The sequence below is a fragment of the Cajanus cajan genome, chromosome 7, assembly GCF_000230855.2.
Source record: "Cajanus cajan strain Asha chromosome 7, NIPB_CcT2T_4, whole genome shotgun sequence".
NCBI lineage: Eukaryota > Viridiplantae > Streptophyta > Magnoliopsida > Fabales > Fabaceae > Cajanus > Cajanus cajan.
The window spans coordinates 44,108,983-44,129,773 of NC_138523.1; the positions used below are offsets into that span (position 1 = coordinate 44,108,983).

The 20,791-nt window shown below is 34.0% G+C and overlaps 1 protein-coding gene across 10 annotated transcripts; it reads right to left on the minus strand.

Annotated features, from left to right (window-relative positions):
- Nucleotides 1–801: 801 nt before the first annotated feature.
- Nucleotides 802–20,268, minus strand: LOC109813979 (uncharacterized). 10 transcript variants are annotated; one of them, XR_014427882.1, is made up of 20 exons: nt 20,116–20,255; nt 19,571–19,778; nt 18,457–18,563; nt 17,860–18,018; nt 17,056–17,121; nt 16,836–16,925; nt 16,367–16,672; nt 16,084–16,181; nt 15,139–15,174; nt 14,943–15,063; nt 14,566–14,802; nt 13,948–14,043; nt 13,764–13,829; nt 13,575–13,613; nt 10,586–10,720; nt 9,607–9,968; nt 8,905–8,998; nt 6,433–6,624; nt 2,323–6,207; nt 1,717–1,842 (listed from the first exon to the last, which is right to left on the minus strand). XR_014427882.1 is itself a non-coding variant. In XM_083059788.1 (19 exons), exons 2-18 carry the CDS (start codon nt 18,553–18,555, stop codon nt 1,744–1,746), a joined length of 2,295 nt encoding a protein of 764 aa, XP_082915914.1. In that variant the 5' UTR covers nt 18,556–18,563; nt 20,116–20,268; the 3' UTR covers nt 802–1,301; nt 1,717–1,743. The 10 variants fall into 10 exon arrangements, 2 of the variants coding, with proteins under 2 accessions (XP_082915914.1, XP_082915915.1); XR_014427883.1 differs by having other exon boundaries at nt 19,571–19,731; nt 20,116–20,254; XM_083059788.1 differs by lacking the exons at nt 2,323–6,207; nt 19,571–19,778 and adding an exon at nt 802–1,301 and having other exon boundaries at nt 20,116–20,268.
- Between the last annotated feature and the right edge of the window lie 523 nt (nt 20,269–20,791).

Sequence of the window (20,791 nt, forward strand, 5' to 3'; positions counted from 1 at the left end):
GTATCTCATCCTTATAAGCAAAATGCGCGTTCACAGGAGATAGAAATGACTATTCTCAACTAATAATTGAACAAAATTGTGCTAGCTACATTTGATGAACTAGTGAGTAATCTACAAGCTTGAGAGTGTCTGTTCATTAATTTAATCATGATATACTTTATTACTAGATTGGGATTCGTTATTCTCTTATTTGATTTACAATGGAGAAAGGGAAATGAATAATTTCAAAAGGAAACTTCAATAATTCAGGTTCAAACAAATAAATTTGGTCCAAAGAAAAGACTCCATTAAAAAGTCAAATTCTTAATAGTGAAAATATCAGTAAAGTCATCACGATAAATATTTCACACTAAGAAAAACAATTATTTTTCTAACGAGTTTAATTCAACAGGATGTAACCAAGTTTAAGGCATATAATACAACCATGAAATTTACATAATTACCACCAACATGGTGTTGAACAGTTGACAGATAATTATATTCTTTAAATGTGATAAAGAGCAACAAAACTTGCTCGTCTCCAATAATAATAGATGAAAACAATATTACAATAGGAGGTTTAATAAACGTTAACAGATAGCAATAGCTATCCCCAGCTAATAGCAGGACTTTCCATTTTTGTGATGCAAGTTTCCAAATCCACATTTCTGGACTCAGCAAATATACAAAAAGGCACAAAACGGTATGAGTAACCATTAACACACTTGGTAGGGTGCAAATCAAAGCAACCCAGGAAACAAGATTGAGTAGAGTCAGCACAAATGGAAGAGAGAAGCAAGGGGAAGAATAAGCACAAAAGAATGCAAATAGAAAGTGATTGATTCTACTTTGAACAAATGATAAGAATATTACTAGTAATTAACAAAATTTTAAATTAAAAAAGAAACAGAACGCTTTGAGAATGTGAAGATACACACCTTTAGAACATAATTTCTATGGCTAGGTAATTAATGCACAATTCAAATGTACAATGTTTTTGTTGTCATCTCTAAATTTACTACCCACTTCCCGGAAAACATCCCATATGATCCCCAATAATTCTCAAGAGACAATTAGAAAACCTCATCTTGCAAGACAGAATCCATGAGTGCATGTCCAGGGAAAGTAAGCCCGCCAACTAGATATAATTCAAAATTTATAGAACAACTCCCTGATAACGTAAAATCTATCCAAGCAGGTTTGAAGAATGCCACTAAATTTGGTGATCAATGAGTTTAGAATATACAAGCCTCTTGCAATGCCACTGGTCAGAGTAACCACCCCAGAGAATCAATGTCCAGATCACACAATCACAAGAAAACCTGCATGTATTAATAAAAAACAATTAAGACTGAAACATTGCTGAGAAATCAACCAAAGAAGAAATGAGCATGATAAATAGAAGGCAAATTAAGATACACTCAAGCACGAACAAAACTTGCAAAATTATTTTCCTCCAGATTGAGAGAAAGTTTTATGTTTATAAAATTTCAGTTTTATAAACTTTTCTTAGCAGCACAGTTGCAACATATTGACCACAAAGCTTTATCAATTTGGGAGCAATATTGGCACCAATAAAAAAATAAATACAGAAAATATCATCCTACCAAACCACCTCCTTTCCAGTTAGCAATATAAATAGAATACATTAAAAAAACAACGCTGGAACACATGCCATGAAAGCATTAATATAACATTATAACTAAAAAGAACTAAGAAACACCCAAGATGCTATACCGCTTCTGACAGAAGCGCCTTTTTCAGTCACCTCCCTTGAGTTACTCTGTAATTTAGGACAAGGTCATCTGTTTTCTTCCATATATAAGCTCGCACCGTGGCTAAGCTCATTTCAGGAGACAATATCTGAAAATAATTAAAACAGTTCGTTGAATGCTTATACTTAAACAAAGAGTTAACGTATAAACATAATATCATATTAAATCAAAGAAATTTTTTCCAAAAAAAAGATTAAATCAAAGACAATCAGTAAATCTAACTAAACTAATTCCAGTTAACTAGGTTTAACTGGAGTCAAATAATACACAGAAGAATTGTTGCTGGGACACTCAAATAGTTATTAGAATCTTATGGTTCACAATTAAAATCTTACGACTCAATATGATTCAGCTACATAGTGATTCATATCATAAGATAAATATCAAATGACTTTAAATCTTATGATATATAAATGAATTGGTGCAATTTTATGCCATCGGCACGAATTACACGATTCAAAAAATTTATTTTTTCATTTTTTCTAATCTTCTATCACCAATTCTCATGAAAAAAATTGAAAAATTATATAAGCATAAACTGTTAAATGAAAAGGAATTGAAAGATCACTTTTGAATGCTGTTTGTCAGTGTTTTCTGGCCCCATTCTGATCCAGACTGTTGGACATCTTGTTTGCGGTGGCCTTCTACTGTCTGGTTGCTGCCCTAATCCATTTGTTGTGCCTCTCTTGGTTAGGGTACTGTGTCTTGTAGGAGAATATCATTTCTCAGTTTTTTTTGTGTGTAATTTCTGTTTCTTTATCCTGTTAAGTTTTCTGTTGTTGTTAGATTGTTATAACTGACTTGTGGTCGGTCAGTTATAACTAGTCTTGAACCTATTCCTCTATTATAAATAGGACTCATGTATAGAGGATAGGTATCTAATTTTTACCCTTTTACTTTCACATAGCATTAATAAAAAAATGCAATTCTCTCCCTCAGTTTAGTATTCGAACATGTCTTGGTTGATTTTCTCAAATTCATCCATTTTAGGGCTTACTGTGGCTGTTTAGTCTTGTTCTTCTTGAGACTTTTGTGTGGATATCTTGAATTCTCTGGTCTACCATGGTTCCATGATAGATTCAACTGACATGGGATCCAGTGGTTCTAGATCCTTAAGGATTTGTGGTGTCCATTGTCTCTTGGAATCCCACCATATACTAGGAGGAGTTTGTTTCACGGATTACAAGCTCATTCTCGGAAATGTAAGCATGGGAATATAATATTCCTATGTTTATTACAAGTTTTGAAAAATCATTCCGGGGAAAGTTTGCCTACCATGTTTTCTACTTTTTTATTCCCATGTTGAGGGGGTAGGAAAATAATATTCACATGGAAATGTGGGAATTTATGTTTTAACACACTTGTAACTTCCCTTTTTTTTATTCATTTATTTAAATTATTTACAATGTTAAAAATATTCCAAGGAATATTAGGATGCAACTAAATAAGTTTTCTAAATATATCCGGGAATAACATTCTATTTAAAATATTCTTGGGAACACGATTCCTGGAAATAAACTTGTAATCCGTGAACAAACGCCTCCTTAGAGAAACTTACGGGTAAGAACAATTTGAATTGGGCTGCCACTGTCAAGATTGGTTCCATGGTCAATCTATATGATCATCTTATCAAGGGTGCTCATGAGATTATTACTACACGCATGAAGATTGGATGCAATCAGACAGTCAACTAGTATATCTCTTATTGCAGATAATTGATCCAAAATTGTTGAATCTCTACTGTTGCTACATTACATGTTATGACTCGTGACATGTGAAGGAAAGCTTGAAACGTTTATTCAAACAATATCCAACACCTTTTAATGTTGTCCAAGACCTGACCACTACCCTGATAATTGATCTCCAATTATACATTAAATAGAGCTTAGTCTGTCCTCTATGAACTTCACAAAAACTATGAATTTGTCTGCAATCAAATCCTGACTACTTCTAACATAACCTCAGCAGAGTATCTCCTTGATTGTCTAATTCAATTTCTTTCTTCGGAAACATCAGGAATTAAGGAATCCTCAGCTTTTGTTTCTAATTTTAGTTCAGGACCATAAAAGTCGGATGCATTACAATTTTAGCAAGAATCATGAGTAAACTGACTTGGAGGTAAACATCAGAGATGTAATGCCAAAAGTTTCCAAGTTTATGTGGGAACAATATTGCAAAAAGATGGGAAGATTAATGAAGATGTCATCCACAGGATACAAAGTAGGTGGTTAAAATGGAGAAATGCATTGGAAGTTATTTGTACTACAAAGTACATGCCAAGTTCAAAAGGAAGTTTTTATCGTCATGCTATACAACTAGCTATACTTTATGGTAATGAATGTTGAGCTTTAAAGAGACAAGAAGAGAAAAAAAGTGAGAGTAACAAAAATGATTATGTGAAGATGGATATGTGACCACCAAAATAATTATATACAATGAGGTATTGGTGTAATACCTATCCCAAAAAAAAATGACAGAAAATTGGTTAAGGTGGTTTGGGCATGAGAAAAGGACACTAGAAGCATAGGTAAGGAAGGAGACTGGATTGTATGGATTTTAGCCAAGTGAAAAGGGTAGAGCCATTGAGGGAGACCAAGAAAGAGTATGGAAGAAGTTATAAAAAGGGAGCTCATGGTGAATAATGTCTCCAAGAATTTGGCATTTAACCAAGTCTAATGGCATCATGTGATCCATGTAGCTCTCTTCACTTAATAGGATAAGGCTATTATTGTTGCTGGTGGTCATGGAGGACTTGATCATATCCATGGTGGTGGAAGAGGTCACGATGACGAACATCCTCAATGTACATATTGCCAGTGTTTTGGTCATACCTAGGATTAGTTTTTTATCTGAATGGTCCTAGAAAAAACAATTAATGTGACTCAATCCTCTCTTGCTGAGAAACAACATGAGTCCAAGAATAATAATAAAAATGTGCTGTTTGAAGAAGAATAAAGGAGTTTTTGCAGTTCAAGGCATCACAAGGCTCATCTTTAGCTACAGATTGCTCATACTAATAACTCTAAACTGTTGGTCCATGGATTTCGGACTCTAGTGCTTCTTATCTTGTGGCTAGTAATCCCTTTCATTCTCAAAAGTATATGGAGTAACCACTTGGGTTTGTAGGTTAAGGAGAGTCTTGTGGATATGTATGTCATTTTCACATGGCATTATGACCTTAAGCAATCTTCTCCATCATGGTTTGGGTGCTTTGGTATGGTTATTCAAGAGTCTGGTATGATTCAAAGTAAAGCAACCAGTCCGTGTTCTAAAAATGTTCTTCTAACCGGTGTATTCATTTGGTTGCTTATGTTCATAATATAGTCATTACAAGTGATGGTCATGACGGCACTAAAAGCCTCAAATTTTCTTGAAATTGAGAGATCTGTCAAAGGCAGGCATTGTTAGATCTCTGGTAATTCCGAGATAGGCATGTTGTAAGCCAATTAATGCTCCTATGGATTCAAATGTCAAGCTTCTACCAAATCAGAGAGTCCTATTCTAACCTTGGGAGGTATCAGAGCTTGGTTAGGAAGCTAAATTAATTGAGCATGACAAAGTCAACTATTTCTTCAGTTATAAATTTAGATAGTTTCTTAATTTTCCTTGTGATAGCCATTGAATTGATGTGGTTAGAATTTTGAGATATATTTAGGGATCCTCTTGAAGAGATCTAGTATAGAAAGACAACAGTAATTCTTTGTTGCTTGCAAAGATGTAGATTGGGCAAGTTGTCCAATTGACAGGCAATCTACTTCTTACTACTGTGTTTTTATCGGAGGTAATCTCAGTTTATGGGAGAAAAGAAAGCAAAATATTGTTGCGAGATCTAGTGTAGAGGCAGAGTATTGAGCCAGGCCATCACCACATGAACTCGTATGGTAAAAAGCTTCTTCAGGATATACAATGTAGTAAAGTAGGCCCTATGAGTCTCATTTGTGATTATCAAACAGACTTGTATATTGCCTTTAATCCAATTTTCATGAGCGAGTGAAGCATATAGAGATTGACTATCATTTTATTTTTGAAAAATTACCTCTATCGAGATCAACACATCATTTGTTGGTTCTAATGATTAACTAGCACATAAGGGCCAAAGATATTTGCACATATATAACAAGTTGGATGCATATGACATATACACACTAATTTGTGGAAAAGAGTCGAGATTATGATAAGATTTTATTGTTAAGATTACAATTAGAATATTGAGATTTTATGAGATATATAGACTGAAATTGTGTTAGAATATTTAATTGATTTCATTATAATTATTTCCTTTGTTAGTTGAACATAATTAGGGTAATTTGGTTTTATATCTTGTAGATCTTGCAACATTCTTTCCCTAATTATGGGAAACCTGTTGAACAAATTTTTTTTTCCCCATAAATATGATAAGGCTTAGGAGACTCTCTCCTAAGCAAGTTTTCAGCCAAATATTTGTTTCCCATCTCTGTTTCAAGTAGACAAATGACAAATTATTATAAATGACAAAGACAATAATCAATACGATAGATAAAATGTATAATGGGGAATCTGTTAACAATTTTAATAAAAATGAGAAGTTAATTGTATTTTCCACTCTTATGCCATAACCTTAAGAAACTTAAAAAGGAACGAAAATAGTATATGTATATATGAAGTCATAAGACTGCATCAATAAGAACATATAACTTGCCTGATTGTTGCACAATATTTCAATAGAAGGTCTAATCTTTTGCCAAGGTTTAAACCCAGATCGGAAAGACACATCCCCAACTGCTTGGTGCTGTAATTGTGACCCAGCAAGTCCAGGGGGGAAATTACCATCGGAATTGACACTATCCAAAGGTTTGTCGAGTACCATCTTTTCTATAACATAATTAATAACCTAGATTAAAAAAAACAAAGCTCATTTAATCATTCTGAAATGCATCATCAAACTGAGAAAAACATGCATACAGAATCCATCAAAAATACAACACAATACATTCTTCTGGAAAGTATAATCACTGTCAACTACACAACATATATAAAAAACAATTCTGATATAATTCTGACATGTGATAGAAGCAATAAACCAAAATAACATTGAAATTTGTCATCACAAGAACAGAACTCAGGAAATCCAACCACTATTTTATAAATTACATATGCCGTCCCTGCAATTCACTACAGTCTATAGATAAGGATGTTAAATTACTGTTTTCCCTCCTACAGTCTTCCTCAAACAGAAGATCTAGACAAGAAATGAGACATTTTGAATACAGGACCCAATAATACAGCTTTTCTGTTATGGTCATTAACATACCACCAAAGTTTAATAATCTATTGACCTCAGAATGCATATTTAAAATCTAAAATGACAAACATAAAGTTGTATACTAATGGTCTCATGACTGTTCAGATATCTGTTTCAATGGATTGCAGCCTAGATGCTTAATTCACTAAACATAGAATACATAGTAGAGTAAAATAGTTTCAAGGGGGAGTAATGCACAACAGAATGAGAGTTCAAAAAATAGGTCTGGAGGAAAAAAAATGAAGAGAAAATGACTATTCTCAAAAGAACAATCTGCAGGGGAGTGGTTTTAGAGTGAAGGGTAAATGGAAGAATATAATTGAGGTAAGAGGACATAGTAATCTTAAATTCTACATCAAAATCTGACAACCCTGATAGGTGAAAATGGAAAAACCAAACTTGATATCCAAGAAAGCATTATTTCAAATAAAAAATCATTTAATAAAAAAATTACTAGAAAACTGCAAATTATCAAAAACATTTCAATGACCCAAATTTACCATAATAACCTTATCATAAACTTTTAACCCATCCAGAAAGGCTTATTCACAAATCCTGATATTCTTTTCTCGTAGTCATACTTCATGAAAGAAGGGGAAAGGCAGGGATAAAAACACAATTACAGAATCACCGAAGAATAACAATTTAAATTCCAAATGATAGATTAACAGGAAAAATCTAAAGCACAAGATAATCAAAGCAATTCTCAATAAATAAATATCCCAAATAATTCCACATCATTGAAATTCAACTTACTAATAAATATCTTATTTACAAATTTTACAATAAGTTCCTAATCTATAAAAATGATGTGTCCATATTTCATTTCAATGTTGTCAACAGCAAATGTCATGGCAAAGGTATGAAGGAAAAAGGATTTTCCCACTTAAAATCTCCAGGATGAAACGACTTTAGCAGAATGGAGGCATCTGCAACAGTGAAGATGGTTGATAGAGTAGCAGTTTCTCTCCTCGATTCCTGTTTTAGCCCGTGTCCAGTGGCCATTAATTGTAGAGGTGAACGTGTCTTTTAGTTCTCCGTCAAAATATAGCAATAAATTAAAAGAAAAACACTCCAGAACACCAGTTAGCTCCTGACATGCAAATCTGAAACTTGGTCTCTCAACACAGATCTGTTGAGCTGCCTCCACTGCCCCCCTCCCCAACCAAAAAAAATTACAGACCAGACTGAAATCCATGGTCACATGATTTTCATGTAAGTTCTTTTTCTATTTTTTTCTCATTACTTCTTTGCTGACTTCCAACAGAACTCTAATTCTTCTGTCTCTTTTTTTCTTTTTTCTTCTGAAGATATGGCACATACATCTTTTTCCCCCACTTCACATTCACTCTTCTTGTGTGTGTTTAATATACTATTCTATTATCTTTCAATGACCAACACGCAATTCATGATGCCAATTCTGAGGCATGCCTCATCATGCCATTGACAACACTTTCCTTTCCCATATCTCATTATTCGTATAGTATGCCACATCAATAATGGACAAAATTTAACAAAGAAAAGGAGATGGATTTGTTTAACTGACGAAGATCTATTCAACTACAAAAAAAAATGGATTTCAAAAATATAATACAGCATTCCTACAAGAGAAAAACAATGTCCTTCCTAATTGCAAGTTTTTCACGCATGGAATAGATTATCAACTACCAAAGTACCAAGTTCAAGGCAATGTCTCAAATTTGATGTTAAAAGCATTTCACAGCTTCAAGGGTAAGAAGGAACAGCGCATTGGTATCTTTCTGTGACATTTCCATTTCATATAGAATCGGAGGAAGATTGAGAAAACACATGAAATTATTGTTTGATTTCTTTTCTATTTGTCCCTTACTGAGGAATATTAAAACTTACTTTATGAATTCTTAATATACGTGGAGCACTTAGCTTCCCTTGGGTGAGGATCTGGAGACTAGAACCTTCACATGGATGCAAATAGAAACTGCATCTGCAAAGGTTATCACAAAAGAATCTATATTAAGGAGAACATTATACAACTAACCCAAGAGAAATGATAATTATAAAGATTTCCAGTTAAAAATTGCCAACAAGGTCAGTAACTCAAATCCATAGGTAACATTCCACTTGTGCTCTAAAAGTAGAAAACAAAGTCGATATTTTTACAACCAACCATCAAAAGTGCAAAAAAATATTTAAAGATGCTATGAAAAAAATACATAGGACCAAACAGACGATACCACTGGATAGATAGAAGCAAACTATCATAACTTAAAAAAAATCACAAGTTGAATTGTTTTATAACTAATATGTTAAAGTATTATCATATTTGTTTTTCTAGATGTGTATAAAGTACCATCATATGACTATCCACAGTCTCATTCTGAAACGTTAAATCAGCAACTTTAAAAGAACACGCCTACAATAGGACTTTGAGCACGAAGAAGAAGAGATTCAAAAAAGAATCAGTCAATCATGCTCTAACAATAAATGCTAATTGCCATGATCCATGAACAAGCTTTCATCCTTGCTACTACAAGCATGGGTTCCATGCAACAAGTTAGAAGAATAAGAGTGTACAGGAAGGCAAAACGTTACTTCGTATTTTCTCTAGGAGGTAACCGATTATTCAATACGCAGTCCAAACACCACCAGGGGAAGTCTTTTTCATCCTCAGTTCCATCTAAATCAGTAATTTTTTTTCTCCATGGACCTCCATGGGTTCCCTCAGTAATAATGGAAGGGGGGGAAACAACTGAGAATTCGAATGGAGGATAAACCATTGCATCAATCTCAGAACTTCCATCAACCTCAACTTTTGAATGTGTAAGACTTCTAGCACCAATATCCTTTCCAGATAATAACTCCCCATTAGCAGGGGCTGGAGTTCCTATTCTTTGCTTTCTTTTTCTCAACCAATTAGCCAAGAGCCCTTTCAGTGTTTCTCGAGCCAAGTTAACCTGTAGAGTAACAGGAAGAGTAATAAGCTGCTTCCACATAACTAAAGAAACAAACAAGTAGTTGATAGCAAATTAAATATAAGCATTTGTAGAATGCCGTTTTATGCATAAACCTTCTAAAAGATATTTGTGTTTGACTCCTAATATAATTATATAAATATGTCTTGCTGTATGATGCAAACCAACAGAATTTATCACATATCTCTCATTCTCTCTATTTTCAACAAATAAAAACAAAATGGCTTCCTTTATATTTTATACATTTTTATTTTTATTTTATTTAAATATTTTACAAACTTTTTCCATTGTCAATCTATAGCAATCCATGTTATGTCACATCTCCATTCATTTCTGTTAATTATTAGACACAAAATGTGATGATAAATTTAATTTTAACAATTGGGAAACTATGAGGACTAAATGCTAGTAAGTAAGAACTAAAGGAACTAAATGTGCAATTAAATCATAAAAAGGAAGATTGAATGGTGTTGGCAGTTGTGTAAACTGGATATTTGTTGTTACAGACAATAATAACATGCCAAAGACTAGGAGCAAAATCACTAATGAGAAATTTAAGGTAAGTCGTGCAAATTGCTTTTAAGGATAAATTCGTTTACCTTGTCATCTTCTGGCTTGCCTATAATGTTAAGGTCTGCTGAATACATCTCAGCAGAAAAACATTGAGGAGTGTCCAAATGTACAGATAAACATCCAAGCCTGGTATCTACTGTGAACCATGCAGGAATGCTAACCTGAAGCAGTAGGAAAAGAAAATAAAAAAACAGCCAGAACTAAAAACTAATTCTCAAATTTAGAAGGAATAATATCTTATTCATCATGAGATACATCAGATATATATATACATGAGTCTGTTGCTTATTTTAGGAAATAAGGACAGCCTATTCTAGGGAACAAATCCCTGTAATTGTGGGATTGTTATTGTAGTAATAATAGCAAGATACAACAGATATACAGAATTAAAATACAGTAGGAATAATATCTAAAACTTCCTAAAATATATTTTGACACTCCCCCTCAAGCTGGTGAATAAGTGTTTGTGCAAATCAAGATCAACTTGCAGACATACTCACCAAGGGACTGAATAGCAGTAACTTTGAAAGAATTATATCCAAGCTGGGAATGGAGAACACTTATTCACCAGCTTGAGGGGGAAGCGTCAAAATATATTTTAGGAAGTTTTAGATATTATTCCTACTGTATTTTAATTCTGTATATCTGCTGTATCTTGCTATTATTACTACAATAACAATCCCACAATTACAGGGATTTGTTCCCTAGAATAGGCTGTTGCTTATTTTAGGAAATATCAAGCATTCTGATTTGGGGGGACTAACAATACTATTGGTCTATGTGGATGATATCCGAGTCTACCATAACCAGCAAAGAAAAAGTTCAGTTGATTCATTGTCACTTGGGACATCCTTCATTTCGGGTTATAAAGTTACTGTTCCCTTCCTTGTTTAAAAATTTAAATCTGGAGAGTTTTCATTGTGAGGTGTGTGAGCTTGCCAAACATAAGCAGGTACCTTTTCCTATTAGCAATAAACTAAGCACTTCTCCATTTTATCTTGTTCAAACGGATGTGTGGGGCCCCTCTAATATCCCTAATATCTCAGGGGCTAAATGGTTTATAACCTTTATAGATGATTGTACAAGGGTAACGTGGCTTTTCCTTCTTAAACACAAATCTGAGGTTAGCTCTGTTTTCCTGCGGTTTGTCTCGATGATTAAAAATCAATTTGGGGTTAATATCAAAAAACTTAGGTCTGATAATGCCAAAGATTACTTCAATCATACCCTAAATTTTTTTTGCCAAAAGGAAGGGATAATTCATGAATCCTCGTGTGTACACACCCCAACAAAATGGGATTGCGGAAAGGAAAAATGGGCACTTGCTAGACCAAACTAGAGCACTCATGTTTCAAAATAATGTTCCAAAAAATTTTTGGGGGGAAGCCGTACTTCCTGCCACTTACTTAATTAATAGATTACCCTCTATAGTTTTATCCTCAAAAAGCCCCATGGAAGTCCTAAAATCATTCTACCCACATATAACCCATACAAATAACCTTTAACCTAGAATATTTGGGTGTGTCTCCTTTGTGCATGTTCACAGTGATGGAAGGGGAAAACTTGACCCAAGAGCAATAAAATGTGTTTTCTTGGGGTACTCAGCCACACAAAAAGGATATAAGTGTTTTCATCCTCCATCCCAAAAATTCTGTGTCAAGGGATGTTACTTTCCATGAGCAAATAAGCTACTTTAGCCAGCCTCATCTTCAGGAGGAGAATTTAAGAGAGGAAGATGAGCCTCTCAACTACCAAATCTATCATTTGGACCAGAAATTGGAAAAAATACTGTTGGACTAGAAATTCAAAAGAATACTACCACTATATGTGAAGCTGAAGCTGAAGAGGAACAAGTAGAGGTGAATCAAATTCCTGCACCTGCAGGATCAGCAGCTGATACAGAAACAACAACTAGACCACATGATGATACAAAATTTGGAAAAAATCTGGTGTATACACGAAGAGGAAAGGCCATTCCAAGATCTTCTCATGTCCAAGAATCCAACCCTATATCATTACACGAGGTAAATCATTTTGATCCTATAAATTCTAATTCTACTAATTGTGATGAATTTCCTTCTGAAAAACCAGCTGCACAGGTGGACCATAACTTGGACCTCCCAATTGCCCTTAGAAAAGGAACCAGAACCTGCACCAAACATCAACCTTACCCCTTGACAAATTATCTATCCTTTGAAAAATTCTCAACTACTCATAAAACCTTTCTCACAAGCCTAAACACCACAACTATACCTTCTTCTGTATCTGAGGCATTAATTGACAAAAATTGGAAACAAGCCATGGAATTGGAGATGGAGGCATTGGAGAAAAACAATACTTGGAAGCTAGTCACCCTACCACCTGGTAAAAAACCTGTTGGGTGCAAGTGGGTTTATACAGTGAAATATCGGGCTGATGGGACGATTGAGAGGTATAAGGCAAGGTTGGTGGCTAAAGGGTTCACTCAAACATATGGAGTGGATTACTTGGAAACTTTTGCACCAGTTGCCAAAATGAACACTGTCAGAGTAATTTTGTCATTGGCAGCAAACCATGATTGGGACTTGCAACAATTTGATGTAAAAAATGCATTCCTACATGGGGATCTTGAAGAAGAAATATACATGGAGGTACCACCAGGGTATACAAGGCAGAGTGAAGCCAACACAGTTTGCAAGCTAAAAAAGGCATTATACAGGTTGAAACAATCACCTAGAGCATGGTTTGGGAGATTCACCAAAGTCATGACAAGCCTTAAATACAAACAGAGCCAAGGGGACCACACTTTATTTATCAAGCATTCTGATTTGGGGGGACTAACAATACTATTGGTCTATGTGGATGATATCATTGTCACTGGGAATGATAAAAAGGAACAACAAAGGTTGAGTCAATGCCTTGCCAAGGAATTTGAAATCAAGACCTTAGGGAAGCTAAAATATTTTTTTGACACTAATATAACTAAATAAGTGTAATTAGAATTAAATTGGTGATGATGAATATCAGTAATCATACCATCTCAAACAGCTCTTCTTTTTTCTCCTCAAATGAAACCTGCATAGTTTATAAGTAAACATGAGCTATTTTGAACTAAAAAAATGAGCCCTATCAGCTACAGTTTAACTATAATCAGTACAACTATGCCCATTGCTTACTATAACAATGCCACACAGATTACCAAATGAAACAGCAATCAATTCTCACCTTTCCATAATCTTCAACTACAACACCTTTTGTAATTTCCCACAACTTCACTGAACCAGAAGTATCCTATATAGAGCCATTTATCAGCTCAGAAGAGGGCAGAAAGACTTACAACAGAATAGATGACTACTGACAATATTAACATTTTTGGCATAATAACATGAACAGAAAACACCGTGATTACCTTTGTCAGGACATGTCTCTTATTATTCAAAACTTCATGTTGTACCATTGCAGGGATGCCAGAAATAGTTAAAGTTGGTTGTTTATATACAGGAACCTATTGATGTTTGTAATTTTGGTAACAAAAGGAAAATTATTAGTGCCCCAAAATAGAGAACCAAAATAACATTTATCACTTCACCAAAAAAAAAAAAAAAAACATTTATCTGTAAATAGAAACTTTTTTGTAAGACAGTTTACATATCCCCAAAAGGAAAGCATTAAAGAAGGATACAAACACATATATGCTTCACCTTTATTTGTATATATGCAACTAGCATAATGTTCCCAGAGTAATACAACACTTGGGCGATAAAATAATAAAATTAGTATATAGAAAATTTGAAAATAAATATAACATAAGAGGTAGATCCTTCTAGTGACACCATTGTTCTCAAAAAGAACAAATTCAAGCTAAAAAAAATGCCTCTTTAAAAAATCTTTTGAGGGTTACAAACACATATGCTTCACCTTTATTTGTACATATGCAATTAGTATAATGTTCCCAGAGCAATACAACACTTAGTAGATAAAATAATAAAATTAGTATGTTAAACTTTTGAAAATAAATATAACATACAGGGGTAGATCCTTCTACTGACACCCTTGCTCTTGAAAAGGACAAATTTCCAGCTAAAAAAGAATTGCCTCTTTGGAAAACCTTTTGAGGGTTGCCTCCTTCAGCAGGCCATCTATGAACTGAAGCGTCCGTTGATGCAACCCATATGTTATCGTCATGCACAGCCAATTGAAGGATAGGATGTTCCCCAGTGCAAAGCAAAACACTCTCTCTTGTTTGCAAGTCTGTCAAGTATAACTGGACAAATAAAAGAATTAGGAATCAGTAATGAGCTTCACAAGTTGAACAAAACAAGGAGACAACACGTAAATTCAAAATCATAATAATTATAAAAATAAAAAAAAAAAAAATCATTTTTAAAGGAGAACTGCACTCACTGAAAAGTCTCTACCACCACTATAAACATGACTAAATGTTGAAGTGCTGGCAAGAGCCCAAATAGAATCTGTGTGAACAGCATAAGAATGCACACAACGTTGCTGACCAAGATCCCAAAGCCTATGAGGAAAGATGGTGAGATTAGTCAACTATATAACAAATAGAAAAGATTATAACAACATACAGATACAATACCTTATCATGGAGTCTGAAGATCCTGATAAACAAAACCTGCAATAATTATGTTAAAAAAATATCTTAGCTTTTGTGGGGGGAAAGAATAACTTAATCTAACCTAACAACTTAAGCAATGAAAAGATGCATTGCTATATGGAATGACAAAAAACCAAGAACATTTCATTTAGTATACTATTACCCATAAATAGAAATCCACCAGGACATTGCCAATGAAAATGATGTGTGTTAGAGATAACCTCCTTTTTCATCCTCCAAAGATATAAGCATCAACAATTCAATCTTCAAAAGATTTTTGTCATCAATTAAGCCCCTCAAAATCTAACGTGTCATTGTTTTGGTACGTACTTCGGTTACCATCCAATAGACTGGCAAAAACATCATATTCCAACAATCCAAGCAGATGATGGACCACATCAGTGTCTGTTTGACAGCCTTCTAATATAGGGTAGCATTGCAAAAGGACCAAAATGATGACACTCTTGATTATTGAGGAACTAAATTAATAGCAAAAATCTTTTGAGGACTAAAGTGATGGTGCTTGTATACAAAAAAATAGGGGTTTACTCTATATATGTTATTTACGTACATAATTATTTGTTTGTTGTAACAATACAAAAAAATGCAATATCATAAAGACCAATGCAGAAAAAGATAGGGGGAGTTTTATGATAATGAAGAATTCTTAAGTCCCAACTCTAGTGCACTTTGGTTCAACTTATAGTGAAGAAATAATCGCTTATTTTTACCACAAAAAAAATTGAGAGCTTTTGAAAAGTAAGGGTTATTTCTCAAAATTTAAACTAAATAAAACATGCCACTAATGTTTGTAAATGGTAACTTTTCCAGAGTAGAAGAAATGCCATTAGTATTTCCTTTTTTTGGGAGTTGAGGGGAGAAGTGGGGTGAAGGAGCAGAAAAAAATTGCACATCCACTCAACAAACCTGCCAGTAGAATCCAGAAGCAAAGCCCTGACGTTATCTGTATGACCTTTAAGCTTTAAAGTCTTTGATCCAGATCTCGGATCCCAAACACGCACAACCTGGAAAGGAAAAAACAAAAACATGAATGAGTAATGCCCAAGGCAGAGATAACACCCCACAATCTGGTTAATGAAATTCAATCTAATATAATACAATATAAAGTAAATGCTTCTTATATTTCATAGGTAACAACAGAAGCCACACAAGTAAGAACATAAGTGTGAACAAGAATGCCACATTTTACCTTTTCTGTACCACCAGAAACAAGAAGTGATCCACCTTCATTCATTGCCAACGCATAAACAGATTCCTTATGCCCTTTTGCAACAATTGGAATGTATCCTTGAGTTTGAGTAGTGTGTACAGATATACTGTTGCTTGAGCTGATGGTACGTAAGCTTGTCGTTGGTAACAAGTTTCCAGAACCATTGATACTATTTGAATTATCATCATCCATCACATCATTGCATTTTACATCTGAAGCTACCGCAGCTTCAATATCCCAAATAAAAACCTCCCCGCCAAGGCCACCAGAGGCAACCATATTGCTCTAAAATTCACGACACTACTAAAGGATCAGAAAATGGACTTGATAAGATTCAAACTTTGAATTCAACCAAACTATCTATCAGATTTAAGCACATAAAAACAAGAAAATGAACCTTTTTCTTGGTGCAATTCATAAGAACCAAGAAAAGTTCATAGTACATTACATTTTTTTCAGCCGCTGCAAGGCAAGTAACATAATCTGAGTGTTGTCGGAGTGTCCTAGTACATGTTCCAGTGGACAAGGCATTCCAAGTCTGGCCTCAAACATACAGTTGCCCAGTTAAACAAAAGCAGGTGTAAAAATTATATCAATACTCACATACCGTTATCATAGGAGAAGAGTGAGGATTAATTACAACAAATAACAACTAAGAATCAACAAACCTTAAGAGTCGTATCTGAAGAACACGAAACAAGAACATTATCACTCACAAGAACAGCATCATTAACCTGCAAAAGTATAAAAGCAATTGATATCTATTTAATTGCAACTTACATTGTAGTGTATGTATCATATATTGTGTAGATATCATGTTTGGTTGGTGTAAAGAGCTCATTATTTCTATTCCTAATTGGAGTAATAACATGTGTATAAGTTGAACAATGATTCTAGGCTCAAGAAAATTGACAGATTGACCAGATCTTAACAAACCAGTAATTAGATTTTCTAGTAACTTAAAATTTGACCAAATTTCAAAGAGGCTATCACAAAGTTGAAGAAAAGAAGGAAAGATATGGAACAACATCCACGAGAAGTTCAAGAATTCAGTGAATATTAAATTGTCTCTGTCAGTATTAAAGCAAAACTCAATTCTGGTTTTAAATTTTGAGTACAAGAGAAATAGATAGATTTTCTGGCTTACTGACCTCTTAACACCAAAAAGAGAAAGACACCAAAAACTATTGAAAAGTACATGTATTATAAGGATGCTTGATGAAGCACTCTAAATAAATAAATAAATTATATCACATTCCAAAGAATGAGACATAATTTTGCACATAGCAGAGTTAACAGCTTTCCCTTGCTGCATCATATGCACTTTGTGACCTGATCATCAAGTTCAGTGTTTAAGCAAGAAAATTCCCACTAAGTTCAGCGTTTAAGCACGAAAATTACATACATAATTAATACAAAATCCAAAGGGTTGAAGAAAAAAGGAAAAGGAGCATTAGATAGATAAGGATTACCCAATCCACATGAGATTCAAAGGTGGCAGAGCATGTTGACACATCATCAGCAAGTGCCCACCGTTTTAGCTTGCCATCACGGCTTCCAGTGAAGAGATAATCAGACCCATCAGATGCTGCAGACTTGAGCACAGATAAACAATTTATGCCTGCGCAATGCTGCAGAAAAGAACCAACTTTTAAGATAATATATCAGATAAACCAACCAATAATATTTTCAAAATTTTAAAGATTTTCCAACTAAAAAGTGCAAGATTGACAGACAAAATAGTATTAATTACATGTGACTTATTGAAGCAACAAGCTAAGTATTAATGAAGCTTATTTTGATTACAAGGTAAATGGTGAGTAAATATTAACAAGGAAGGTGAGAGGAATATGCATTCCATCAAAGCATCTATTGTTCAAAGATATACAAGAACAATATGAATACCACCTTATTAACTTTAAGAATTACAAAATCAACTTGTACAGTTGACAGGTTTATAGGCAAATGTCAAAGAAACAATCCATGGAAATAAAGATGCAAGTTGAAAGAAAAAAAAATGAAACTCAGCCATTTTCCTGGAAAAAAATAATAAAAAATAATGAGTTCACCTTTGTGTCATCAGAATCATTCAAAACATATGTTAGTCTCCTCTCCTTATGAGGGCGAGTTGAATTGTTTGTGTTCCCCGCACTACCAACGCGGTGCATTGCTGAAACTATGACAGTGCTTAAATGATAAATCATTTAGCATAAATAGCATATCAAGGAGTAAATTACAGAAAATGTAAAGGTGTTATACTAATTTAAATGATTTGCATCAACCATACATGAATTTCCAGACATAAAAAAGATAAATACATCTTATATTAATTTGAAAGTGGTTAGTAAGATGCAGAGGTGGTAATCTCAACTAAATAATTTACTATAGTTCACAAGCAAAAGGGGATTGAGATCAAAAAATTGAGCATTCTTTGGAAATGATTTGGTTGGGAGAATTAAGGATCAACTTGTATTCCTAAACTATCAAATCCTAAAACTTATTATTATTCACACACACTGAATTTTCAAATTATGCCTCAGACAAACTCATCAACAAAAAGTTATCAAACATCATAAACAACACAACTTCTGTTTCTGCCAAATGCCAATTGCCAATCTATTTACTAGCTTCAGAATGTATCCCCATTATCAATAGACCAAAGAAAATATATCCCCACATAAAGCTACCAGCATCATTGAACAGTTGACAATGTGTTCATCAATTCTAATAGTTCTTCAAAAAAAAAAAAAAAAACAATTTCAATAGTTCAGTGTACTGAAGAACTCTCATATTTCATGGGAACTATGAGTTTCCACAAAAGTGCCAGCTATATCAATGCACTAGGCACAACAAAGGAGTTCTGAGACTAACTAAATCAAGTGCATTTAATTCGTTACAAATACAGCAATAATCTAAATCATATCCATCCAATACCCAGTCACAGAATTTTGTATTGAGCCAAATTGCAAATGTAGTGAGTTTTAGCAGTCTAGTAAATGCACACAAAAAATATACCATAAAAAGCGGCTCAAAGGCCAAACGTCTAAGACCAGTAGAATTGTATAACCAATAATTTCATTGAAACATGATTAATGCAACCCTAAATAAGACCATGGTATAATGTGACAAAAATCATGAAAACAAAAAATCATAATTTGCAGAACTGAGGCCTAAACTACACACCATTAAAACTTTTTCCCACCCGAACTAAGTCCTGTACTTTCCCCCAAAACTGCTCAATTTGTCGACAATGTCTCGTCTTCTCAATATTCTCAACGGTTTATTAAACTCCGCAATTCCACGCTTGTAACCTGTTTTCCTTCTCGCAATCCTACCTCGATATTCTGTGCATTCAGCCGAAGCTCAAACTCATTCGCCAGTCGAAGCATAACTTCGATACCGAATTCACAGAAAACTCAATGCCAATTAAAACCAAAACACACAGTTACATAATCAATCACCTAAAACAAATTGAGCCAGCAGAAGCTAAATTCCCAAATCATTCACGATATAAAGTACACGAACGTAAAAACCAAAGAATAATGATAATAAATGTGAAACCGTCGCGCAAATTAATTAACCCGATCACAAGGCTAAGCATTCCAACGAGGTCTGGACCTAAACTAACTTTCCATAAGATGCACAATTATTTTTTTTACATAATCGATATTAATAAATAATGGAAGAAATCGAAAATGGAAGAGTGGAACGAAGAATGAAGTCCGAACCTCGATCAGCTATGAATGTGCGACACTGTTATGTACTTGTTTGTGTTTTCCACCGCTGAAGCTTCAACAGAGAGAGCTTTTCTCTCCCAAAGAGAGAGTGAAGGGAGAAAGAAGAGAGTGAGGAATGTTGCAAATGTAAATGGGTTTCGATTTTATTGTGGCAGGTTATTTGACTTGGTTCGGGTTTTTCAATCGAGGGCAAAATTGTCTTTTCATTGCAAAGATAAACCTTCACAGCTGGCTTTGAAAGCTTGTTGCCTTATTTACCGCGTTACCGTTTTATGATCAATTTAACACGTTTCATTATTACCTTTTAATTGCAACTTTTTTGCTTAGAATCTGTTAGGAGGGTTTAACAGCTTTCTAGTAGAATATCCTTTTTCATTTTACTTTTTACTTTATTTTTTCTTGAACCTCTTGATTACTATTCTTCTAGATACAACACTAACTATATACATTTCCTCCATCCCAATCTTGTCTAATGTATTAGAGGAGAATAATCCAATTCAAATTTTTATTACTGAACTAATCTATTATCCATTACTACTATTTGCTAATATAAAGAAGGTTTTGTTGTCTAAGCTCATGTCATGTAGTACTTACCTTTCGAGATATTTAAATTTTTGCTTACATCTTTTTCAATTTTCACACATTTTTTAATAAAATAATAATAATA